This window comes from Chelonia mydas, chromosome 6, assembly GCF_015237465.2.
Source record: "Chelonia mydas isolate rCheMyd1 chromosome 6, rCheMyd1.pri.v2, whole genome shotgun sequence".
In the NCBI taxonomy this organism is placed as follows: Eukaryota; Metazoa; Chordata; order Testudines; family Cheloniidae; genus Chelonia; species Chelonia mydas.
The window spans coordinates 70,385,898-70,410,734 of NC_051246.2; the positions used below are offsets into that span (position 1 = coordinate 70,385,898).

The following is a 24,837-nucleotide window of genomic DNA, read 5'->3' on the forward strand; positions in this document are numbered from 1 at the left end:
GAGCAGTCACGCAGAACTTCCTAGCAGGGCAGGTATATAATTTCAGGCATCTGGAGCAGCCAGCAGAGAAGTAAATCTACATTTGAAAGTATCACTTCCAACATTTAGATTTCACCTTCACATTTTGAATTTAATACAGAATTTAAAAAAAAGCAGGGGGGGGGGGGGGCGGGGAGTGGCTGGCAACAAATCAAATGGAATACCTAGACGTTCATCTGAGCTACAGGTGGTTAGGTTTTACATTCTGTTCAGAGGGTGAGCTCTACAGAAGAACTGAAGACCTAGCAGTCACATACCTGCTGCAGAGCTCCACTGACAACACCATTAAAGAATTGGAGGGAAGAGTGGCATACATACTGGGAAGTCTAAGTTACTGGAAGCACAAATGTGTTTGTAACTTTACAAGAATCAAAGATTGTAAGATCTTCCTTAGTTTGTAAGTTCTTTGAGAGGTTTTTTTTGTTCTGGGGACCCTAGGTGCTACAGCATGTCTTGCTGTAGAAGAGGTGCAATTCATAAAGTCAAAATGGCTGAGAAATTAAAAACTGGATGGCAACAGGCAGCAAATCCCAGTTATTATTCAAATCTGGAGATATTCTGAACATAACGAGCCCTCAACCACACTTCTAGGTGCTTCAATTGCTTTACACTGACAAAGTAAAATTTTAGGCTTCAGAGTGAAATTCTTGGACTCTTATTATATAGACAAATAAATAATCAGTAAAGAACAACTTGTTATGGATTAACTGAGTATTTTGTGGGAGGCACTGGGAACAGTCTCCTTCAAGAGAAAGCTGGATCTCATAGGTACCTTCCTTCACTTTCAAAGCATTTGAAAGAAGATACTTTAAAAATGAGTGAGCATTGAACTACTCCTCCAGATTGTGCTACTGTAGTTTTGGCTATTTTGTAATAAAAATTGTGCACAGAAGCTTAAGTCTCCCATTTTATAGTCTACTATACATTTTTTACAATTGTTATACTTACAAAGAAAATATAGCATATGATCTCAAAATGCTTGCAGAAACAAGCTTAGTCATTACATCATGTGCTTTAGCCATACTGAAACAGATCTTTTGCATTCTACCTTTAAATGTATGTATGACAGTTCCATTGGCTTGCTTCAAGGAGGTATGTGTGAACATATCAGGAAACTCCAAAGAGGAATTACACCTAAATAATAAGTTCTGTCATTTACAGATCATTGTCCAATTTTAATAATCACTTGTGACCAACTAAAATATCCCTTCTAGAACAGGGAGATATCCAACCATAAAGTCTCTAGTTAGACTAAGGTACAAATATACTGCCTCTATCACACAGGACTGGTAAAAAACAGAGCTTTCAACTGGTCATCTTTTCTTCTGCACAAATAAGATGTTTTATGGTGAAACTAAGCTTCTGAAGCTAGGATCTGATTCATTAGTGATCTGGGAGCTATCATAATGGATTCCTTTTTGCATCTCTCTCCACGTCAGTATCTGCTCTGCCAGCTCTTCAGTCTCTGTCACAAGCAAGTTAATTTTTGCCAGAGCATTGTCCTGGAATACAAGATGGGAGTTTCAGGAGTTAGGAGATACTAAAAGGTGGGTTAAGTAATCAAACGATGTAGCATTTTGAGGGAAAGATCATTACAGGAGATGGGAAAAGGAACCACCTCCACTACTCACCATGTTTTTCATGCTCAGGGGTATCTGAGGGATGCTCCTTATTGTCTGCAAGTGGCTTTCCAGTTTCTCAATGAAGGCCACTGCCAATGTCAATAACTCTGCTACATACCTTTAATTGGGGAAGAAATCCAAAAACAGGCTGTTCAAAATGATGCACAGTTTAATCTTAAGCCTCTCATTCCTGTCTTTCCTTGATTTTTTTCCTCTAACCCCCTTCCACAACAATTGTGGGAATTCCTGACCTCCTGCTGGAGAGGAAATCTCAGCAGAAACAATACAACTGAATCAGCAATGAAGGCACAGGCTGCAGGAGCATCATCATCTTTGCTTGTCAGCAAATGCTCTCTTTGGTGGCACTCAGTAAATTAAATACATGCCAGTGAAAGACATGGCTAGTTATGAAGAATATGTACCATATATCTATGGGCTTATCCATGTGTGGATGGTGAACAAGCTGCACAGAAGAAAGGAGACTTGGTACTACACTAGAATGTTATTTGGTTTTGGAGACTTGTTCTGAGCATACAACTTAAGTGTTATATGAACCCAGAATTTAAACACATCTATTTGAAAGATACAAGAAAAGCTGATTTGTGATCTGCTAGAGGAAAGACAGAACACATGCACAAAGGTTCAGTGTGTAAGAGAGTGTCATGGGACATGGCCACCCCACAGTACCCCCGCTGATCAAGCAAGACAGTCCTGGCACTCCCTTCCTTAGTGAGGGTCTCCACCCCACTCCATACACTGCTCTGTGCTGGACATGTGGTTTAGATCTCCGGTCAAGTCACAAACAACTTTAACCCCTTCCAAAGTAGCAAAAGTTCAAGTGAGAAGTCCCAACAAACAAGAAGGCTCTTCTGCTTTTCGGGGGCTTCTCTTCAGTGCTCCCTCTGGGCCACGTTCCCAGCCCATCTGGGCTGCCTTTGCGAGTCTTTCTAGCTCTGGAATAGAGCACTCAACCCCCCCCCAGGCTGGTTCCCTTGGAGTACCATTCTCAGCTCCTGTGCAACTGTTCTTTGTGTCCTTTCCTGCTCTGGAACAGAGCAATGGGCCCTTATGTTGGTTCCTTTGGAGTACCTGGTCTCTTGCAAACCCTGGCTGAGGGCCTTCCACAGGAACCTGCCCACACTATGTGGTTCCACCTCAGTCTGATCTCACTCAGCCCTTTCATAAGGCTATTAAAAGGGCCAATCACCATGTGACAGAGACATTACTCTCTTTCGATACCTTTTACAGTGACCAAAAAAACCAGTCAATTGCTAGCTTTTAGAAGTAGTTCTGTTACTATCAATTTTCCCCCCCGCCCCATCTTTCTCAGTAATGTATAGAATAATGGTTACATGTAGCTCAAATAAAGATCTCAGATATGGGAATTATCCTGGTTAAGGTTATTCAGTTACCGCTGTATACCATCAATACTGTTCTTCAGATTGGTTCAGACGAAGTCTCAAGTCAATTAGCGTTAGCTAAGAGCAGCTTACTGCCAGCTGCTACATTATGGAGAGGCTAGTCAACTATATTGCTAATACTATTTTGAAAAATGCAGTTAAATTGACGTCTTATTCCATTGGATTTTGGAAGAACAAAATACTTCCTTCCCAAACTCACAACTTAAAGGGGTCCATACATGACTTTTATGAAAGTTTGAGTGGTTTCATTGAATAGATTAAATTTTCATAAATGGGTCTTTTAAAAATACTTTTAAAACCAGTTTTCTAGCATTTTGTGGCCTCTCTAGAATAACAACATACTTGAAATTTCTTAAGTTTTCACCATATAATTCATTACTGACAATGTCTCCAATAAGGAGGTCCAAACCGAAAACACTGGAAAAATTGCTGCATTTGTGTACATAAGAGTTTATGTGGATTGGACTGTGAGATTATACCCCATATATTCTTAAGGAAATATGCTTATGATAGGGATATTGCATAAGATACATTTTATTCAAGATGGGTCTTGTAAGGTGTCATTGGAAAGGTTAGAATTTACTGAATCATAGAATTGGAAGGGACCTTGAGAGGTCATCTAGTCCAACCCCATGCACTCAAGGCAGGACTAAGTATTATCTAGACCATTCCAGACAGGTGTTTGTCCAAACTGCTCTTAAAAATTCCTAATGATGGAGAGTCCACCACCTCCCTAGGCAATTTATTCCAGTGCTTAACCACTCTGACAGTTAGGAAGTTTTTCCTAATGTCCAACCTAAACTGCCCTTGCTGCAATTTGAGCCCATTGCTTCTTGTCCTATCCTCAGAGATTAAGAACAATTTTTTTCCCTCTTCCTTGTAACAACCTTTTATGTACTTGAAAACTTATGTCCTCTCTCAGTCTTCTCTTCTCCAGACTAAACAAACCCAATTTTTTCAATCTTCCCTCATAGGTCATGTTTTCAAGACCTTTAATCATTTTTGTTGCTCTTCTCTGGACTTTCTCCAATTTGTCCACCTCTTTCCTGAAATGTGGTGCCCAGAACTGGACACAATACTCCAGTTGAGGTCTAATCAGCACGGAGTAGAGTGGAAAAATTACTTCTTGTGTCTTGCTTACAATACTCCTGCTAATACATCCCAGAATGATGTTTGCTTTTTTTGTAACAGTGTCACACTGTTGACTCATATTTAGCTTGTGATCCACTATGACCCCCAGATCCCTTTCTGTAGTACTCCTTCCTAGGCAGTCATTTCCCATTTTGTATGTGTGAAACTGATTGTTCCTTCCGAAGTGGAGTACTTTTCATTTGACTTTGTCCTTATTGAATTTCATCCCATTTACTTCAGACCATTTCTCCAGTTTGTCCAGATCATTTTGAATTTTAATCCCATTCTCCAAAGCACTTGCAACCCCTCCCAGCTTGAGATCGTCTGCAAACTTTATAAGTGTACTCTATGCCATTATCTAAATCATTGATGAAGATACTGAACAGAACCAGACCCAGAACCAATCCCTGCGGTTCCCCACTCATTATGCCCTTCCAGCGCGACTGAGAACCAATGAAAACTACACTCTAGGAACTATTTTCCAACCAGTTATGCACCTGGTGATTATCCAATTTGTATGCATGTATCATTTCTGTATCTAAAGTTAAGAATATTGACTATGTAACAATTACAACTGAGTGTGGACTTGGGAAACACCCACCAGACAACAGGCCATCAGCCTTGATGGGCCATTAGGAAGAAACAATAAGACTTGGAATATACTAATCTTTCTCCTTCCTGAGAGGCGTTGCTGGGACACTAGTAGGTCATGTGGTCATGTCACCTGGTACTAAACACCATCTTGGACTTCTAGTAAATTTCCTCTAAAAGGAGGGGAGGTCAAGACTGGGAAACAAAAGATTCCCACCTTACGTAAATCTTATTTAAGGCTGGAGAGTAAGTTGATCTTGGTTCACTCTTTGCTGAATCCCCACCCAGAATGACTGCTGGAAACACCTAAGGAACAAGGACAAAGGGAAAGGGGGAGGAGTACTGAACCCAGGCTGGAAAAGGGATCTGGTCTGTGACTGAGACACCTGAAGATTTAAGCTGCAAGCAGGGTAGCTAACCTTCAAGAATTTCTGCAACCTGCCCAAAATCAACATTTAGGGTGAGAAATTACTTCTTGAAACCAGTATAGTACCTTAAGCTTAGTATGCGGGTTTTGTTTTATTTGCTTAGTAATCTGCTTTATTCTGTTTGCTATCCCTTATAATCACTTAAAATTTACCTTTTATAGTTAATAAACTTATTTCTTGTTTATAATATAACCCAGTTTGTGCAATTCATATCGGGGGGGTAGGGAGGGAAGAAGCTGTGCATATCTCTCTCCTCATTGACGGAGAGGGCAAATTTTTATGAGCTTTTCTACACAGACTTTTCTACACAGCACAAGACAATATTATTTTGGGTTTACGCCCCAAAGGGGGTGTGCACTTGAGTGCTGGGCTGGTGCATCCCTACCTGTGCATGTGTGCTGCCAGAGGCCGGAAAGCTTAAATCAGCAAAACAGGGAGAGGGAGCCCAGGCTAGTGGAGAAGGCAGGCTCAGTGAAACCCCAGTACATCAGGTGGCAACGGGGGCGGGGGGGGGGGGGGGGGGGGGGGTGCAACCCATCACATTGACTAGCAGCATGAGTTTACTTTAGCAACTTTTTGATACAACAGTTGTGCTCCCCCTACCAGGGGTGATTGTCAGGCAAAAGTAGCTTATTTGGACACGAATACAGGGGCAGGCTACATGCTAACAGCTATTTTCTAAGAACTCACCTGTGGAATATGGCTTCAACAGGCAAGTTCTCTTGACACAAGGGCTTCATTAATCTCTGCCGGAGAGTCCTCTTCTCTTTCAGCACTGCTTCCAAGTGTTTATTCATAACTTGCAGAGCTTGGCATTTCTGAGCTACACAACAGAGGTAAATATCAAAGGGATACTGATTGGAAATTGTTTGACCAATGGAGCAAGAGCAGAAACTCATTCTGCATTGAGTTGACTCAGGTTTTCCAGCAGTTTTTCCACTGTGCAAGTGACAGGCTCAGGCTCTGGGAGGATAGCAGTAACCAGACTAGTCCCTGTTGAATGATTTAGGAAGTAGTACTAGGATATGTTCCAAAGAGGCTCAGGACATCTAGTCCTTAAAAAGGTATCACTTCAGTAACAAGCATGGTTTTAAGCAATCTGGTAGCTCCATCTAAAAATCCCTATATGACCTGCACCCTATAGTATTTTAGTAATAAGAATTTCCTTCAGGGTTGTGTCGTGGTGGACAAGAAGAAAAGATCCATAAAGACAAAGCAAAGAGGTGATCTTGCCCGAAACTACCAAAATAAAATCCCAAAAGTTCTTCTGAGTGACATTACATATGAATAAAGTATATACATCTGTTGAGTAACTGGGAAGGCAGCAGGTTTATGTGCAGCACTGCTGGGGCACAATGGTTTATGAATGCTCCCAGAACTTCTGCCCCCTGGGGCCTAAGATATTAAGTGGAATACCACAAAGGACACACACATGGTCACTAGTGTCATGGAGGGTTCTAGCTGCATTGCTGTGCGAACACCCTTTATTGGCTGACCACCCATCATAGCCTCAGGGGCCACTACACACCAGTGGATGACAAGGGCAATGGTAGTGATGAGAAACAGGGAACTCAATGGAGGTGAAACACATTTGATGACATCCAGGTCAAAGAGCCTAAAACTAATAATTGTTCCCCTGAACAAAGCCACTTACTCAGGAAGTATGGATGAGCAATATCTGCAGTTTCCTTTTCCAGTCCCAGGATTTCAGTTTCCAGGCTCTTCTACAAAAGGCATAAAAAATACCTACACTTGATTTTCATATGGTTTACTTTCTATTTACCTATATACCTGTGGATATCCCCCCCACCTCCTGAGCATGTATGTATTCAAAATAAGAATACCACATTCATCCTTCCATGTCTGTAAGAAATTTTTTTTTTAAAACAGATTAGTTTGTATGGTTGTGTTGAGTATCTGTGCACGAAGAGCTGAGTTTTGCATTTAATTCTTAATGCAGTGAAGCTTCTGATCATTTTTATTTCTTATGGGAATGAGTTCCATTGTCTAAGTCCAGTTCCTGCAAAAGTAGGCTTTCACACTCACAAATCTCTCCCGAGTACCAAACAGTTCCTTGGCTCCAGGGGAACACAGCTGCTTTCATAGGGGTGATCTTGGACAGACCTCTAATTTGATTTATTCAATGGGAAGCCAGTCCAGAATGTGGTTAATGTCTTCACATGCCCCGCGTTGCTAAACAGATGGACTGCTATATATTGTACCAGGTGGAACCTTTTCAGGTTTAATTCCTAGATATTAATTGCAGTATGTGAGCCAGGCAGTCACAAGTGTAAATAGGTTGAGAATCACTGGTCTAACCTCTTCTTCAGCTAAGCCAATGGGCATTTGGCTGTCTGCAGTGCTGTTTGATGGCATGACTTTCCCACTGTTAATGTATGCACTGGATAATTCAGTAGTTAAGCGTTACCACCAGACAATAGCAACAACAGAGAAATTCAGAATACATCTCACAGAACTTAAATCTAACAGCTAGTTTAGACAGTAGTGGGAGTCTAAGGAATGGAACTGTAAGAAAGGTACCATTAGGGGATGTATACACGTGAAAATTAATCCAGAATAAGGTAGGCTGTGAATTTAAAGAAGATTATTTTAAGATTAACTCTGTGTGGATAGGGAGTCTTATTCTGAATTATTTTAAACCACATCCAAAAAGGACTAAAGTAATTCAGAATAAGGCACTCTTATTAATTAGAGTATAAAGAGAATTAGAGAATAATTAGAGAATAAAGTAATTCAGAATAAGGCACTCTTATTAATTAGAGTATAAAGAGAATTAGAGAATAATTAGGAGCTAACCAAGAATAGGTCCCTGTGTAGAGAAGCCCCTATTTTGTTAAAGTGGAAGTGGTCCAGTTGCCTATACAAAAAACCAGTTGTTGTTTGCTGATCTAAGGAGAACAGATGTTCAGATCTGTTTCCCCAGTTTCTTCAAGAAGATTTAGATAAAGTTTGTTCACCAGATACAACGGGTTGCATCTTTGCAATTATTATGAAAGAAAGGAATTTTATATGGGTCTCTCTTTCCTTTGTGGTAATTCATTAAATTGTGACAAAGCTACCAACTGTTAAAAACTAAATTATTAACAACACCTGCCATTATATTTTACATATTATTCCTCTTCTCCAGCCTGCTTTATGCTTTCTACTATATAATGGTAAAAACACAGCATAAAAATGTGCTTTCTACATGGAGGGGGCAGTACAAAGGTAAAGAACAGTTAGTATGTTGTCTTACCCATCATATAGAAATATGCACCCCTGATACCGATGGATTTACCTGGTTTATTTCAGCTCGGATGTCTGCAATTTTCTCCATCTCAGTGAGGTGCACAAAGCATGGGGCTTGTTTAGCAGATAAATCCAACATCTCCTATTAAGGAAGAACAAGAGAGGGTGGTACCAGGTCAGTAGCAATAAGAAGTCACAGCAATTAGAACATTTTCAAGGTTATCAAGAATATTAGTGCAACTGGCAGGGTCTTTCTATGTGTTGCATTAAGTTTCTCCTAACATTAATGATTTGGGAAACATAAATCTTGCATAGGCAGCTGAGGAAACATTTCAGAAGGACAAAAATGGGCTTACAAAAATAAAAATTCTACAAAGACAAAGTCCTTACAGAAGAGTCTGGGAGCATCCTCCTTAAAGATTTGTTGTTTAAATCTATGGCATTGGAATGCATCTAAAGACAGAAGTTTACGCTTTAGAAGTATAAACAAGAGGAAGGGATACAGTCATCCCTGGCATGGACAGTTAACATTCAAAATTGAATGAAATTCATCAGAGACAGCCGGGAGGGATTTCTCTCTTCTTTCCCCTTTCAATTTTAACATTGTTTCTATCAGCATAAACATGGATTTATTATAAATGGCATCTTATTTGAAGACACACATTGTACTTTAAGGGGGAAAAAAATAACTAAACCCTCCAAACCAATGTACTAGGAAGTAGCATGGCTAGTGGAGAAGGCACTGAATCAGAAGACCAGAGTTCTATTCCCAGCTATGCCACTGATGTGCTGCATCACCTTAGGCAAAAGCACTTTACCGCTCTATATCTCAGTTTCCCCTTCCTCCTTTTGTCTATTTAGATTCTATTCTATATAATTTCTTATACCATGCTCATCACCATAGCATTTGAGCGACTTCCAGTAGTGTATTAAATAATGTGACTAACATGCCACAGGTTTGTTCTTTCATTTTCTCTCCTAGGGGAAGAAGTGTATGCAGTGTTCCTTTTGGAATTTATATACTGTATTCACATTCACACACAGCTCTGTGTTTATATTAGAGATGGCAAGGTCAGAGCAATGCTTCTTGCAAGGTGTGAAAGGTGGTAAGGTTTGGGATGGTCCTTAGTTACAGTGAAGTTCATTCCACAATCTTGGGTCAACCACCAAGAACACTCAGTCTGATCGTGAGAGCTTATCTACACTTACAATGCTGCAGCAGCATAGCAGCACCAGTGCAGCTCTACCGCTGTGGTGCTTAGTGAAGACACTACTATGCTGACAGGAGACCTTCTCCTGTCAGCGCAGGTACTCCAGCTCCCCAAGAGGCAGAGGAGAGGAAAGCCCTTCCATCAACAGAGTGCTGTCTACACCAAGGGTTAGGTTGGTATAACTCTGTCACTCACGGGTGTGGATTTTCCACATTCCTAAGCAACAGTTATACCAACATAAGTTTGTAGTATAGACAAGGGCTAAGCTCTTTAGGGATGGTCTCTTACTATCTGTTTCCATGGCTCTTAGTACAGTAGGGCCCCCAACTTTGTTGGAGTTTCCAGGTGCTACTATAATTCAAATAATAAAAATAATTCAATAAAGTGATTGTGAAAGGACTTATGCAACAAGCAAGATTATGCTACAAACAAGGTCCTTTGTTTTTTGTTTAAAATTTCCCAGAAATGTGTCAGTGTTTATTACCAAAACAACAACAACAACAACAACAAAAAAACAGGTGAAAAACTGTGCAAAATTAACTTCACAGTTTTCTAGGAAAATATCAGGGTTAATATTGGGGGAAGGGAGAACAGAAAAAAGGCACAAAGAGAAAAGTAAGAGTATTTTAAGTAAGGACAGTTTAATGCTGTGGTTTATTTCATGAACAGTACATTAACAGTATGTACACATGTACGTGTATCTTCCGCTACACTGTCTTACTTTAAGAGACAGCCTCACATTTACACTTAGACTAATTTATTATTAACAAACCTAGCTACCTAATTAATATACTGAAATTTCTTAAGACTCAATATTTCCATGTAATTGAGTGGTCCAAAATTCAGGTGAAAATTGGAAAAACGTGCATAATAGCTTTTGTAAAACCCAGGAATTTTTTGTTAAAAACTGAAAACAAAAGGGCCTTAACGACAAATAGTAACCCTGAACATGAACCTCTGTGCAGGCATCTGTCCACATGGCTCTCTGCACAGGATTGATAGGGAGATTAAATTTAACAGGAGTACTTGAAAGTGGAGGCATAGATCTATTAGACTATTTTGACAGTACAGATACAGGAATAAATGGAACCATTACACTTTATCCCTACGTTCCAAGAGCAGACTCAATGCTGCCCATTTAGATCTAGCACCTTCTGTTGACATTCATATTGTGCAAATGAAACCCTAGTAGCAGAAAGCCATCCAGAAGCAAATACCTGGAGGCACAGCAGACAACCACAGTGAGCAAATGTGTTCTAACTCAGCCTCTGAAAATTTTTTATTTTTATGTTCAAAAAAGATCTAAGGAGCTAAAGAAGATCAAGAACTACAGAACAAAGCCTAACAAAAGTTAGCTCTCCTAAAGCCTGTAATAGCAATCTGTTTTTTAGAGCAGACGTCTACATTTGCCACAGGCAATCCAGAGTGTAATCAGTGCTTAATGTAGGTTTCAGAGCACCAGCCGTATTAGTCTGTATCCGCAAAAAGAAAAGGAGTACTTGTGGCACCTTAGAGATTAACAAATTTATTTGAGCATAAGCTTTCGTGAGCTACAGCTCACTTCATCAGATGCATTCAGTGGAAAATACAGAGGAGAGATTTTATATACACAGAGAACATGAAACAATGGGTGTTACCATACACACTGTAAGGAGAGTGATCACTTAAGGTGAGCAATTATCAGCAGGAGAGAAAAAAAACAAAACAAAACAAAAAAACCTTTTGTAGTGATAATCAAGGTGGGCCATTCCAGCAGTTCACATTTGGGGACAATGTATACCTTCAAATCAGCAGCACTGCTACGGGTACCCACATAGCCCCATAGTATGCCAACATTTTTATGGCGGACTTAGAACAATGCTTCCTCAGCTCTCATCCCCTAATGCCCCTGCTCTACTTGCACTACATTGATTACATCTTCATCATCTGGACCCATGGAAAAGAAGGAATTCCACTATGATTTCAACAATTTCCATCCCACCATCAACCTCAGCCTGGACCAGTCCACACAAGAGATCCACTTCCTGGACACTACAGTGCTAATAAGCGATGGTCACATTACCATCACCCTATACCGGAAACCTACTGATGCTATACTTACCTACATGCCCCCAGCTTTCATCCAGACCACACCACACGATCCATTGTCTACAGCCAAGCTCTACGATATAACCGCATTTGCTCCAACCCCTCAGACAGAGACAAACACCTACAAGATCTTTATCAAGCATTCTTACAACCACAATACCCACCTGCTGAAGTGAAGAAACAGATTGATAGAGCCAGAAGAGTTCCCAGAAGTAACCTACTACAGTACAGGCCTAACAAAGAAAATAACAGAACGCCACTAGCCGTCACCTTCAGCCCCCAACTAAAACCCCTCCAATGCATTATTAAGGATCTACAACCTATCCTGAAGGATGACCCAACACTCTCACAAATCTTGGGAGACAGGCTAGTCCTTGCCTACAGACAGCCCCCCAACCTGAAGCAAATACTCACCAGCAACCACATACCACACAACAGAACCACTAACCCAGGAACCTATCCTTGCAACAAAGCCCGTTGCCAACTGTGCCCACATATCTATTCAGGGGACACCATCACAGGGCCTAATAACATCAGCCACACTATCAGAGGCTCGTTCACCTGCACATCCACCAATGTGATATATGCCATCACGTGCCAGCAATGCCCCTCTGCCATGGACATTGGTCAAACTCGACAGTCTCTACATAAAAGAATAAATGGACACAAATCAGATGTCAAGAATTATAACATTCATAAACCAGTCGGAGAACACTTCAATCTCTCTGGTCACACGATTACAGACATGTAAGTTGCTATATTACAACAAAAAAACTTCAAATCCAGACTCCAGCGAGAAACTGTTGGATTGGAATTCATTTGCAAATTTGATACAATTAACTTAGGCTTGAATAGAGACTGGGAGTGGCTAAGTCATTATGCAAGGTAACCTATTTCCCCTTGTTTTTTCCTACCACCCCCCCTCAGACATTCTTGTTAAACCCTGGATTTGTGCTGGAAATGGCCCACCTTGATTATCATACACATTGTAAGGAGAGTGATCACTTTAGATAAGCTATTACCAGCAGGAGAGTGGGATGGGAGGAGGTATTTTTTCATGCTTTGTGTGTATATAAGAAGATCTTCTACACTTTCCACATCCGATGAAGTATGCTGTAGCTCATGAAAGCTTATGCTCAAATAAATTGCAAAAAGAAAAGGAGTACTTGTGGCACCTTAGAGACTAACCAATTTATTTGAGCATGAGCTTTTGTGAGCTACAGCTCACTTCATCGGATGCATACTGTGGAAATTGCAGGAGAGTGGGGTGGGAGGAGGTATTGTTTCATGGTGTCTGTGTATATAATAATGTCTTCTGCAATTTCCACAGTATGCATCCAATGAAGTGAGCTGTAGCTCACGAAAGCTCATGCTCAAATAAATTGGTTAGTCTCTAAGGTGCCACAAGTACTCCTTTTCTTTTTGCGAATACAGACTAACACGGCTGTTACTCTGAAACCTGTCAAATAAATTGGTTAGTCTCTAAGGTGTCACAAGTACTCCTTTTCTTCTTACTTGATCACTCTCCTTACAGTTTTCAGAGTAGCAGCCATGTTAGTTTATATCCGCAAAAAGAAAAGGAGTACTTTTACTTTGTGTAAGGACCCATCCACTCCCAGTCTTTATTCAAGCCTAAGTTAATTGTATCCAGTTTGCAAATTAATTCCAATTCAGCAGTCTCTCCTTGGAGTCTGTTTTTGAAGTTTTTTTGTTGAAGAATTGCCACTTTTAGGACTGTAATCGAGTGACCAAAGAGATTGAAGTGTTCCTCAGATGTTCTTGTCAACTGCTGGAAATGGCCCTCCTTGATCATCATTACAAAAGGTCCGGGCACGCCCCCACCCTCCGGGGCTCTCCTGCTGGTAATAGCTCACCTTACCTGATCACTCTCGTTACAGCGTGTATGGTAACACCCATTGTTTCATGTTCTCTGTGTATATAAATCTCCCCACTGTATTTTCCACTGAATGCATCTGATGAAGTGAGCTGTAGCTCAAGAAAGCTTATGCTCAAATAAATGTGTTAGTCTCTAAGGTGCCACAAGTCCTCCTTTTTCTTAGTGCTTAATTTGTAATGCAAGAGGTGCGGGAGCTCGAGGAATTTTTTTACATTCATAACTAATACAGCTAGCTCAGAGGTGCTGGGGCTATGAACTGCCAAGCCTAGAGGACTCTCAGTCCTGCCACAAATTAAACACTGCAGTTTCCACGATATGCTATGCATCCGATGAAGTGAGCTGTAGCTCACGAAAGCTCATGCTCAAATAAACTGGTTAGTCTCTAAGGTGCCACAAGTACTCCTTTTCTTTTTACGAATACAGACTAACACGGCTGTTACTCTGAAATTAAACACTGCCTGTAATGCTCTTTAGGGGATGGGGGACAAGTAGCCTCTCACACCACGCCAGACGGGGCCTGCTCCAGCCTGGAGCGTGTCGGTGTCATCCACCCGGCCGGGCCAGGGCAGAGCCTGCTCCGCTGCCCGCTGTTGAGATGGCTCCTACTCGGGGCGCTGACGGTGGGGGCCGGACACCCACAGCTGGAAACCGGGGCGGCGGCACAGCAGCTGCTCTCCCGGGCGCGAAGAGCCCCCACGGGCCCGTTCGCGGAAGGGCCGCGCGGTTCCCCGGGAGAGGGGCCATGGCCCAGCCCCACCGCTCCTTACCTGGGTCACCACACCCGCCGCCAGGCACTTGGCCAGCACCAACCCCGCGGCAGTGGGCTGAGCCGCGTCCCAAGGGTTCGAACAGGCCATCGCCGCCTTCGCGTCCAAACCTGCCGCGCGCGCCCGCCCTCGCGCAGGAAGCTCCGCCCCCGCGCCGCTCAGGTTGGGGGGCGAAGCCACGCCCCCTTCGCCATGCTGTGTGTGGCATATCTGGAGCGGCGCTGGCGGCTGTGTTGCTGCCATGTTGGATGTGTCCTGTCGAGGGGCGCTGGCCTGGTTTCCGGTTCCGGGGCTCGCGGCGGCTGGGTGACTTCTCACGCCCAGCCAGAGCCGGTCCGTGGGTGGGCGGAGACGCGCGATGGGGAGTTAAAGCCGCGGCTGGGAGAGAGGGCGGCGGCGGCGGTAGGTGGGGAAGGTTTCCGGCCTGGCAGTCGCTGGGGCCGCAGCCAGGGGAGGGTGTGTGAGGTGCCCCGGAGACACCGGCTGCCCTGTGGCGCCCCCAGCCCCGAGCGGCGGCTCGGCTGGCCGGGCGAGACGGGGCAGCGCCGCCGCGGCGGCGGCCGATGGGCTCTGACTGGGGGCGGCGGCGTGAGGCGTCTCTGACTCTGTTACGGAGCCCGAAGCGGAGCCGCCTTTGGGCCTCCTCCCAGAAGGACTGGCCCGCGCCGGGAGCTCGCACCGGCTGGAGCTGCTCGAGCTCCTGGCGGTGGGGCGGTCACTAGCTTAATCAGTCGCCCTCCTTCCCCCTTGATACCGTAGAACCCAGGGGCGGCTGTTCTGTGGGCTTTAACTGGACACTGTCGCTATCAGGTGCTGAACTGTACGAATCCCTACATTTATGTAACGAGATTATCTGAATCCTCTACGAGACTCAGGGATCTAAGACCATGTCTTCGCTATGGGCGCTACTGTGGCATAGCCGTAGCGCCCTAGTTATGCTGCTGTAGCCAGACTATAGGGACAGGAGTGGTTTTCCCATCACTGTAGGAACTCCACCTCCCTGAGCTACTGGTAGCTAGGTTGATGGGAGCATTCTTCCATTGACCTTTAAACCGGGGGTTAGGTTGGCCTAGCTGTAGCACATAGATGTGGATTTTTCACATCCCTGAGCGCTGTAGCCATGTCCACCGAAGTTTTAAATGCAGACCAAGCCTAACATTGAATTCATGAAGCACTAATGCAGTCAGACAAGTGTGCATGCATATGAGTGATATAGTAACTGCTGTGGCGTTACTCCACTATAATTTGTCTTGACTAAAGTTTGTAGTGTACACATGGCTTAGTCTGACACTTCGATCTTGCCTTCCACTATTGCATGCTTCCCAACTTCCATGCCATTAATTTAGCATTCAGACAACTCTAAATGAAGGCATCTTAGTATGATAAATCGGGTTAATCTTATTAAGACCTATATTTTGTTAACTAGGGATAAGAAATATAGCTTGATACATTAAGCATACCATTCAGCATGTCCAGGTGAGCCATCATGGAAGAAAACTCTTATGCACAAAATGACTTTGTAAATTTGCTTTTTAACAGGAAAATTGGGTTCATGTAATCCAGTGCAGCGTGATTGAGAGAGACTGGACTGGGTTTGTGCCTTAAACAAAATCTGTATACTTGACACAAGACCAGCAAGATGGGAAATAGTGCCTTAAAAGCTCACTTGGAGACAGCCCAGAAAACAGGCGTGTTCCAGCTAACTGGAAAGGGTCTGTCTGAGGTAGTAGAACTCTTTGGCTACACATGTACATGACTAATTGTCTTAAGCAGGGACTCTATCTTTCTGTTTGGTAAAGTGCCATGAGCATTAATTGTGCTGTATAAATAATGCTTCAGGCACCTCTCTGTTGCATGGATCTTTGCTTTAGCAATCAGTGATGCTCCGCTTACCTGGAAACTTGTATTTCTTTATAATTTCTGGTTTTATATTTAAAACAAATATATTAAATCCAGGACTCTTAAAAGTTTATGCAACCAAAAAGGTGGCTTTCAGTAGAAAATCTTCACTTGAGAGCACAAGATAAGTTTTATAACTGTGTATATTTATGCAAGATATTCTGAAATTTGTGAAATACTTTTAAGGTCCCAATCCTGCACACACTTATTCACATGCTTAACCTTAGTCATGTGAATTGTCCCTTTGATTGGAACTGCTCAGGTGACAAAAGTAAAGCATGTCCGTAAGTGCGTACGGTTTTAACACGTTATCTGAGATTGACTTGATTTTGTTTGACCAGTTCCCAGAAAAATCCGAATCAGAGTTAAACAATTGCTGTTGAGTCTAGCTGCCGTATGTATGATGTCCAAGATAGCACGGCATCAGGCTACTTTTTGTGGATAGGGGGAGTAAAATACCTCTCTGATATATTTAATCTTCCTTTTCACTCCTCCCTTTCTTGCAATGGTGGGGGAGGGAATATGATAAATTGCTGCTATAATTTGCAGGGAAAAGCTAAAACATGAGCCTGCCCTCAAGGACTAGAACAGGTCCAAATTTCTGGGTCAAGATCCAGACTCCAGAGAAAATAATAAAAAAATTAATAATAATAAGTAAATTTTGGGATCCGTTCAAAAGCATCTGGTGGTCTGGATTTGGCCTGCGGTCTGCCCCTGGACTAGGAGATATTTGCAGATATTTGGTGCTGTTGCTGACTGTGAGAGTAGATGATTTAAAAAAAAAAAAAAAAATCCACCAGTGAATGATGTAACAATGTCACATGTGCTTTATGATGGCAAAGTATGTGAATAAGAGAGGAGGTAAGTTCCAAAGAGCAGACAAGTGTTACAGTAAGATGGAAGGAAATGTTTTTTTATAATCTATATAAAATAAAACAGAGAACTGAAGGAAGAAGGGGCTTTATTTAGCTTCCATCATGCTTCAAAAGGGGGGAAATAATCAAATAGCATAGGTTATTAATAGGCATTAAAGAGAACATAGAAATGAAAAGTTTTTTGTAAATGGTATTGTGCTATATTTCTATCCTCGCCCTTTTTTTCTTTATTTTTATCCTGTTTATTTAGACTGAACTCTGGACTAAGAATTAGTTTTCCTAGGAGTCTGTAAAATGTCCCTTGCATTTTTTTTATTTTTTATTTTTTTTTGTGCCATTGAAAAAAATTAACTTCATATATTATTTTTGCTTGAATTCGGTAAATCTCACTTTTGGTGATGGTGAGACACTGTGCATCATGTGGACTAATAAACTTGAACTGCAGTGTAAATACTGAAAGACTGATAACATGAAATTATATTGTCTATTATTAAGTTAAACCAGCTCTTTTAATGCTGTATATACTTTTTTTCCCCCCCCCAGTTTCCTGAAGACCTGCAGAAGCTAGCTAGCAACTTAAGGACAATAGACTTGTCAAACAACAAAATTGAGATCCTGCCACCACTGATGGGAAAGTTTTCTGTTCTTAAGAGTCTTGCTTTAAACAACAACAAACTGAGTATGAGTTTTTAATATTGTCACAGATTTCTAAAAAGAACTAGACTTCTTTGTTGTTGGTCTGACATTAAATGTGATAACTTGACTCTTACAAAATGCAAAGGGAAACACTGGTTGCTTAGACTAAAATCTCTTGGAATTCATGATCAGGAGAAAATTAGATTTGTTCAAAACTAGTTAGCAATTTTGTTATATTTTCACTCTTGCACTAACGTGTAAGTACTTAAAACCACATAACTGTGTGCTGTGAACCTGTCTGATCTAAAAGCTGAGGAAAGTCAGATAGTTTAGTACTTGCCTGGAAAACCTCTGAAGATGGTGTCCTGCAGAAAACAGTGCTTTTGATTCAGTGGGTGTCACTCCTGTTGGGCCAGCGTCCTGAAGACCAGCAAAGCTAGCAACTAGAATTAGGGGGTGCTGTGCTACTAGAGGTGTTGTCTTTTGGGTGAGTGATAAAACTAAGTTCTTGACCACCTGTAGTCATTAGCAATGCCATAGCATCCTTTATGGAAGTAAAGTGTTATGCCTCATGTCTTGGCCAAATTTCAACTCTACTTATATTCTGTTTACCTAAAATGAATGGGATGAACAAATTTAAACTAGTACTTCACTCCTAAACTTACTTCAAAAGTTTCAAAATGCGTTTAGTGTAGTGGTTTGGGAGAGAGGAATTTTGTCTTGGAAAATCCTATCAGAATAGTGTTGTATATTCCACACAGGAGCAGACTCGGCTTTTAATGGATATGAAAACTCGCAGTTTCCTCTGAATAGATTAGGTAATTTCTTTGTTCATAATTTTATTGTTAGCTGCTCTACCTGAAGAGCTGTGTAAGCTGAAAAAACTCGAGACCTTGCATGTGAATGGCAACCATCTGACGCAGCTGCCTGCCACCTTTGGACAACTCTTGGCTCTCAAGACCCTGAGCCTTTCTGGAAACAAGCTTCGAACTGTGCCCACCCAACTCTGCAATCTTCATCACCTAGATGTGGTGGATCTTTCAAGAAACCAGATCCAGAGTGTGCCAGACACAGTGGGGGACCTGCAGGCCATTGAACTCAATTTGAATCAGAACCAGGTCTGGAAACTGAGGCTTTAGAGGCATGTGGACTTAAGGCGTGATTGAGTCTTAAAGAATTAGTTCTCTCTGTGCCACAGAAGTCAGGACAGGCAGGTACCACTTCAGTGTGAGAAGAATGCCTTTTGGGTATGACAGTGGCGGAGGATCCATATAAATACCTAGCTAGTTTTCATCTACTGTGATATCTTCTATTGCCTGATGTGACTTACTGGGATAGCCTTTATAGGGTCAGGCTCACTTTGTTAAACAATAACTTTCCTGTTGTGAGATTAATGCCTCAGACATACCCACTCTATTCTGTTCTCCCACTCCACCACATGCATTGTAGTACTAAGCCCTTTATTCAAGTTCCCAGGTGGGCCCTGCTTTGAGGAGAGGTATCCAGATGCCAGTTGTCTGTGGTTGTGAAAATTGCATGGTGAATGAATCTTAGAATAAAAGGATTAAACAGTTTATTGGCTCTGCACAGCTTTTCAATCTCTTGCTATTTTAATTTGATTAATGTCAAATGGATTTGAACTCATGTCACCACTGCACATCACATGTGTACGGTATTAGAATTAAGGACAGCTTCACTTCCAGGGTCTCATTTTAGAAATACTCAAACTCTTTATATGGTTAAAGTCAGGAGGTATGATATTTCTTCAGAATTAAAATTATATAAAGTTGCTAGATGCTAGTCATGCTAGGAAAATAAGTAGTTCTCATTTCCTGTCATTAACCCAGTTAATCTACAAGCGACAATGTTGTTAAAGTGGCTGAGTAAACTGAAGTCAGATTGTGTAGTAGTTGTGAAACACAGATCAGTGTACTTATAAATAACAAATTATCAGTAAAAATGTACTGTGTTCAAGCTTTTTTTCCACTTTCTTCTTTTGGACCATGTCAGATTTCCCAGATCTCAGTGCAGATCTCTCACTGTCCACGCCTCAAAGTCCTGCGTTTGGAAGAGAACTGTCTAGACCTCAGCATGCTTCCTCAGAGCATACTCAGTGATTCCCAGATCTCATTGCTTGCAGTGGAGGGTAATCTCTTTGAAATCAAGAAACTCAGAGAACTGGAGGGCTATGACAAGGTTTGTAGAAAAATGTCGCCAGTGAATGTTTTTTGCTTTCCTGCTCATGAATGCATCTCAGGCTACTGGGGGATCAGAGTTCTGCTGGTGGATGAGACTTGCAACAGTCCACAAGTATCTTTGCCGCCATTGGCAGTAGATGTCATCTTTGGAAGGTCCTTATGCCTTGCCCATTAGATAACAACAAAGGACCTGTCTGTGGTTCAGGAACCTTTTCTGTTAATAGTGGGGAGAATGGCAAGGAATTTAAGCTGGTTTGATACAAAATAAATAACAGGGAAACTCTAATAGCGTTTTAGTGACATAGATGATAGGCCTGGGTCCTCCCCTATACGTGTGTAGAATATAGCTAGGATTTTAATGTTTTCAAGAAAAATCAGTTGTACTTAAAAGTAAGTATTTGCCCTTATTATTTTTAACTCAATTGTTTTATCACAATAGACTAGACTAGCATCTATCCCTGCTTCTCCCCCACCCCGAATTATTCTGGGGAAGCTTTACAGAAATGCTTCAATGAGAAATGTATTCTTGTGGATGTTTATCTTGTCTATTTAGGGTGACAAGTGAGAGTGGAAGACAGCTGGTGCTAAGATGGTGGTGCATCACTTGATCATCATAAGGCACCAAAGCACCTCCATTGAATGAGATAGGGTAGAGGCTAGGAATAATAGAAGGGGAATTGTCTACAGTATTTGCTTTTTAATTCACACAGCATCCTCTAAACCTGATAATGGGGTGCTTGGTCTCTGAGACAAATTACTGTATTGGCTTGGAGGCTGTAGGTAGTACCTATTTATGTAAATCTACAAATTCATTCAGCAGATGTTGATGACTAAAACTTCCTTGCTGCACGAATGGGATTGCTGTTGTAGTTCACCAGCAATAAAACCTCCAAATGACTTCTTTTCTGTGTGAAGTTAGGAATGGCCAGTTTCAGTATGGCTTTTGTATCACCGACTTTCCAATTTCAGAACAACAAACTTTCTCTTTGCTCTCTGCTTTTTAGTACATGGAGCGGTTCACAGCCACCAAGAAGAAGTTTACATGATGGACTGCTGTTCTGAGTCTGTATCATTGGACATAAAAGATGGTGACCAAAGCAGCATAATCAGCAGCACAGTCTTCTTGGAATGACAGCTTAAACCAAGATTGAAAGTTTTGGGCTTGATGATGGCAATGAGGAAACTGACAATATTCATTTCATAAGTCTGCTATGTTGCTGCCACCACCACTTCAAATAAAAATCTGATATTGGGAAATTGCAGCCTAGGCATTGAACTGTTAAATTTAGCTAGAAGCTCGTTATACTTCTGGCTTTCTCCCTTTTCAGGATGACTTATGTGGAGAAAGGAGTATATAGTTGATGAGGTAGAGGACATAAGCTTTTTTTTTCACAACAGTTGCTACTGCATCCTTATAAAGGGGAGTTAGCTGTTGTTTAAAGTGGGATACTTGCATCTAACATGTGTTTGCCTGGTAGTGTACTGCAGTTCTGCTACCACCATAATTCCAAAATATTAAATTATACTGCAGTACTTGCTGTAAATGTCCTCTAGCCTGGAGGTTAACTTTCACATATCTGTTGTAATACTAAAAATTGTGTACACTTCATGAAGCACAAATAGTTAAATGAGCTCACATGGTTAATTTATCTTGTCTATTTTAAATTAACTGCTTTAGTAATCAAATCTTGTTTCTATCATCTTTTCTCTTACCAGTTATATCAATTCACAGTACAATTTACAGGATGTCTAACTTATGGAGAAAACCACTATTCCCTTCTGCTTGAACATACTGCTATTTAATGGACTACTTGACAGGTTTTCTCTGTGTCTTCAGTAAAATGTAGTTTTCTGGAAAAACTGTTATCCTTGCACTGATGAGCCCTCACATCTGCAGAGCCATGTCTAAAACTTTTTCATCTTATTACAGCTGCCTTACTACCAAAAGCACCCAGCAAGAGCTAAAAGTGTATGCAATTATGTAACAAGTACTAAAATAGATTTAACTTGTGTATTTATTTTAGTAAAACACTTAAACTGTAGTTTAAATGTCTCAATTCTCACCATATTTCTGCCACTTCAATGTGATTATATTATTAAGCTTACCTGAAGAGTTTATTTTACCAATCTATATTAGATTTTTTTGTATAAAACTACTTGTGACAATCTAAAAATAAAGACACTCCTTTTGAAAAGAGAAAATGGCTGGTAGACAGTAAGCCTTTGAGGGACAAGTTAGTTAAATGCTATTACCTGTTCAAAAATGATTATGTAGAAATTCTACTAGAAAAACTTGCATAGTAAAAGACCAGTCCTCTGGGATTTCTAATAGGAGCAGTTCCTAAGGCATCATTTGTAAACTGCTCAAATGCTTAGTCAGTTCCATGGGTGGATGTACAAAAGATGTAAATATGGAGTAAGATGTAAAACCTTTCAAAGCTGCTGGGAAAGGTAGATCATGGAGAGGAAGTGGTTATACAGAAGATTCAATAGGAGTCAGATATAACAGTTGAAGTTGCAGAGTAAAGAGATATGTTGAGCAGACGGGCATTTAACTTTCACTACAAGAATGGTAGAGGGGTGTGTGTATGTGTATATATATATGCCTAAAGCAATGTCAGACATGGCAAGGAACTATCTAGCTGAATTCACAATAACACCCAGAGCTTGAAAAGCTCTGTACATACTCTACATTGAGTAGTGTGGTGAATTTTAAATCCCAGCATGTGGGAGCAGTTACTTTTTGAAGGATAACTTCCTCCATATTGGACTTGATTTGGTTTCTAATCTTCTTCACTAAAATCCACCACCTCTATGTGTGTGGTGGCTCTAGGGACAGAGCAGTACCATCATTAGCACAGGTAAAAGTGCTAGTCATCCTTAAACATGAGCTCAGTTCATTCAAGAAACAGTCAAGAAGTTTGAAAGTACATAGATAATGTATTAATTTCCCATCCTTCGAGTACTAATTTTACCTATATCTCAAGTAGCTAAACACTAAGTACATCTACACTTACTGGGGATCGACGCTGCAGCAATTGATCCACCAGGGGTCAATTTAGAGGGTCTAGTGCAGACCTGCTAAGTTGACTACAAATCACTCTCCCATCAACTCCAGTACTCTACCGGAATGAGAAGCGTAAGGTAAGTTGATGGGAAGAGTTATTAACGTAGCTGGAGTTACATAACTTAGGTTGTCTTAGCCCCATAGCATGTGTGGTGTGTGAACCCCAAGCTGGGGGAGGCTAGTCGTTCTGTACCCCTGCACTGGAGCCCAGAGTGTGTGTCTCCCCCCCAGCTTGTGCCTCTAGCCCCAGAGTGCCCCCTAGCCCTGGAGCAACAGGAGGGTGGGCAGTACAGCTGCAGCCTCCCCAGCACCAGGAGGGTGAGTGGCACAGCCCAAGCTGAGGCCATCCACAGGGAGACCGAAGCTGGGCTGAGCAAGAAGTGGGGGGGCAGGGGGAGCACGCCTGGGCACAGAGCATGGGGAGGGCCACACCTGGCTGTTTGGGGGAGGCACAATCTCCCCCAGCTGATGATACCTGCTGCCCATACCCTGTAGTGTAGGCCAGGCCTAACACCTACTTTCTGGAAAGCACAAGTAGATAAATATTATGTACATAAGTGATTGTGTGCCTTCCACTGGTAATTTATCTAGTTCTAAACTACTGCACGGTCTTGTAACTTTAAAAAAAGAGTTCACCATCCTGCTGCTTAACGGGAGTAGAACAAACATGTAAATTCTCCCATGTGGAAAGTAGGTTAGTACAGGAGTTCAACACTTGAAAGAGTAGGTGGTTTAAATGTGCATGTTGTTTGAGCCTTCTGTATGTACTAATAGACTGAAGCTTGTCTAGGGGCAGCACTCTCTTTCAAACAAGAGCCTTGAAGGCAACACCGTACCTGCAAGAGTATTTCAGATTCTGGCAGCCAGAAGCTAGACAATGTAATGTGGCCAGTGAACTAAGTACTACCTTTTAAAACCTGGCTTGGAGGAACAAAACATGCTCTTGCCCTCTCTAACTTGAAAAAAATTGATAGGTTGTTTAAGTAACAGCTGAGGAACAGCAGAAGCACCAATGAATGGTCTGTGCTACATTATACTTCAGGCAGTGCAGACCACCAATCCTATGAAGCTGTTCACTAGCTACCGATGTACTGAACACAGACACACAATCTTCCACTTTCTCCTACACAAGTAGTCCATATTAAAGCAGTAACATTCCTTGCTTGTTTATGGCTTGCACACAAGCAAGCTTCTTACATTCTTGGTGGTGTACTTATTTGCTACTCTAAGTTGTGGGCGGCCCTACTAGATGAGCAGTGGAAAAAATGGGGTAGGTTCCTTCCTTCCTTTTCCCTCAGCAATAGCAAAGTCCACAGGCTACTCCCACTTCTATTTGTTTGTGACATTCTTTCCTGAATAGTGCTTTTCTCTGGCATACATGGCAGGAAAGTGTTGCTCTTAAACAGGAACGCTGCCTGCTATCGCTTGTAGAAAGTGTGATCTCCTTCAATAGATGAATGGCAGCTGATAGCCAGAAAGTGTTTTTGGGGAATCTTTTTCAGAAATTAGAAAAACCTCAGCCTTTGCAGTGGACAATTTGACTCTTGCCTTCCAGCCTGAATTAGCACTTCTGGTGTAACTTTCCCTTTGCAGTGAGTCACTGTCACATACCAGCTAGACAGAATGATGACAGCTTTATAAAGCAGATTAAAGGAAAATAGCATGCAAGGGATCATCAGGCAAATAAAACAGTGAAAAGGTCTTTGAACAGATCCCAC

The 24,837-nt window shown here is 41.7% G+C and overlaps 2 protein-coding genes across 6 annotated transcripts; one reads left to right on the top strand and one right to left on the bottom strand.

The window, feature by feature from the left end:
• Window positions 1-933: 933 nt before the first annotated feature.
• Window positions 934-14,842, bottom strand: HAUS2 (HAUS augmin like complex subunit 2). Its single transcript, XM_037900397.2, has 6 exons — window positions 14,445-14,842; window positions 8,531-8,623; window positions 6,887-6,956; window positions 5,923-6,055; window positions 1,671-1,779; window positions 934-1,541 (listed from the first exon to the last, which is right to left on the bottom strand). The coding sequence occupies exons 1-6, from the start codon at window positions 14,685-14,687 to the stop codon at window positions 1,383-1,385; spliced, it is 807 nt and encodes a 268-aa protein (XP_037756325.1). The 5' UTR covers window positions 14,688-14,842; the 3' UTR covers window positions 934-1,382.
• On the top strand, window positions 14,620-22,094 carry LRRC57 (leucine rich repeat containing 57). 5 transcript variants are annotated; one of them, XM_037900399.2, is made up of 6 exons: window positions 14,620-14,750; window positions 15,984-16,167; window positions 17,762-17,897; window positions 18,704-18,972; window positions 19,865-20,050; window positions 21,057-22,094. In XM_037900399.2, exons 2-6 carry the CDS (start codon window positions 16,084-16,086, stop codon window positions 21,096-21,098), a joined length of 717 nt encoding a protein of 238 aa, XP_037756327.1. In that variant the 5' UTR covers window positions 14,620-14,750; window positions 15,984-16,083; the 3' UTR covers window positions 21,099-22,094. The 5 variants fall into 5 exon arrangements, with proteins under 5 accessions (XP_037756327.1, XP_037756326.1, XP_037756328.1 ...); XM_037900398.2 differs by having other exon boundaries at window positions 14,683-14,846; XM_037900400.2 differs by lacking the exon at window positions 14,620-14,750 and adding an exon at window positions 14,754-14,785.
• The last annotated feature ends 2,743 nt before the right edge of the window (window positions 22,095-24,837 follow it).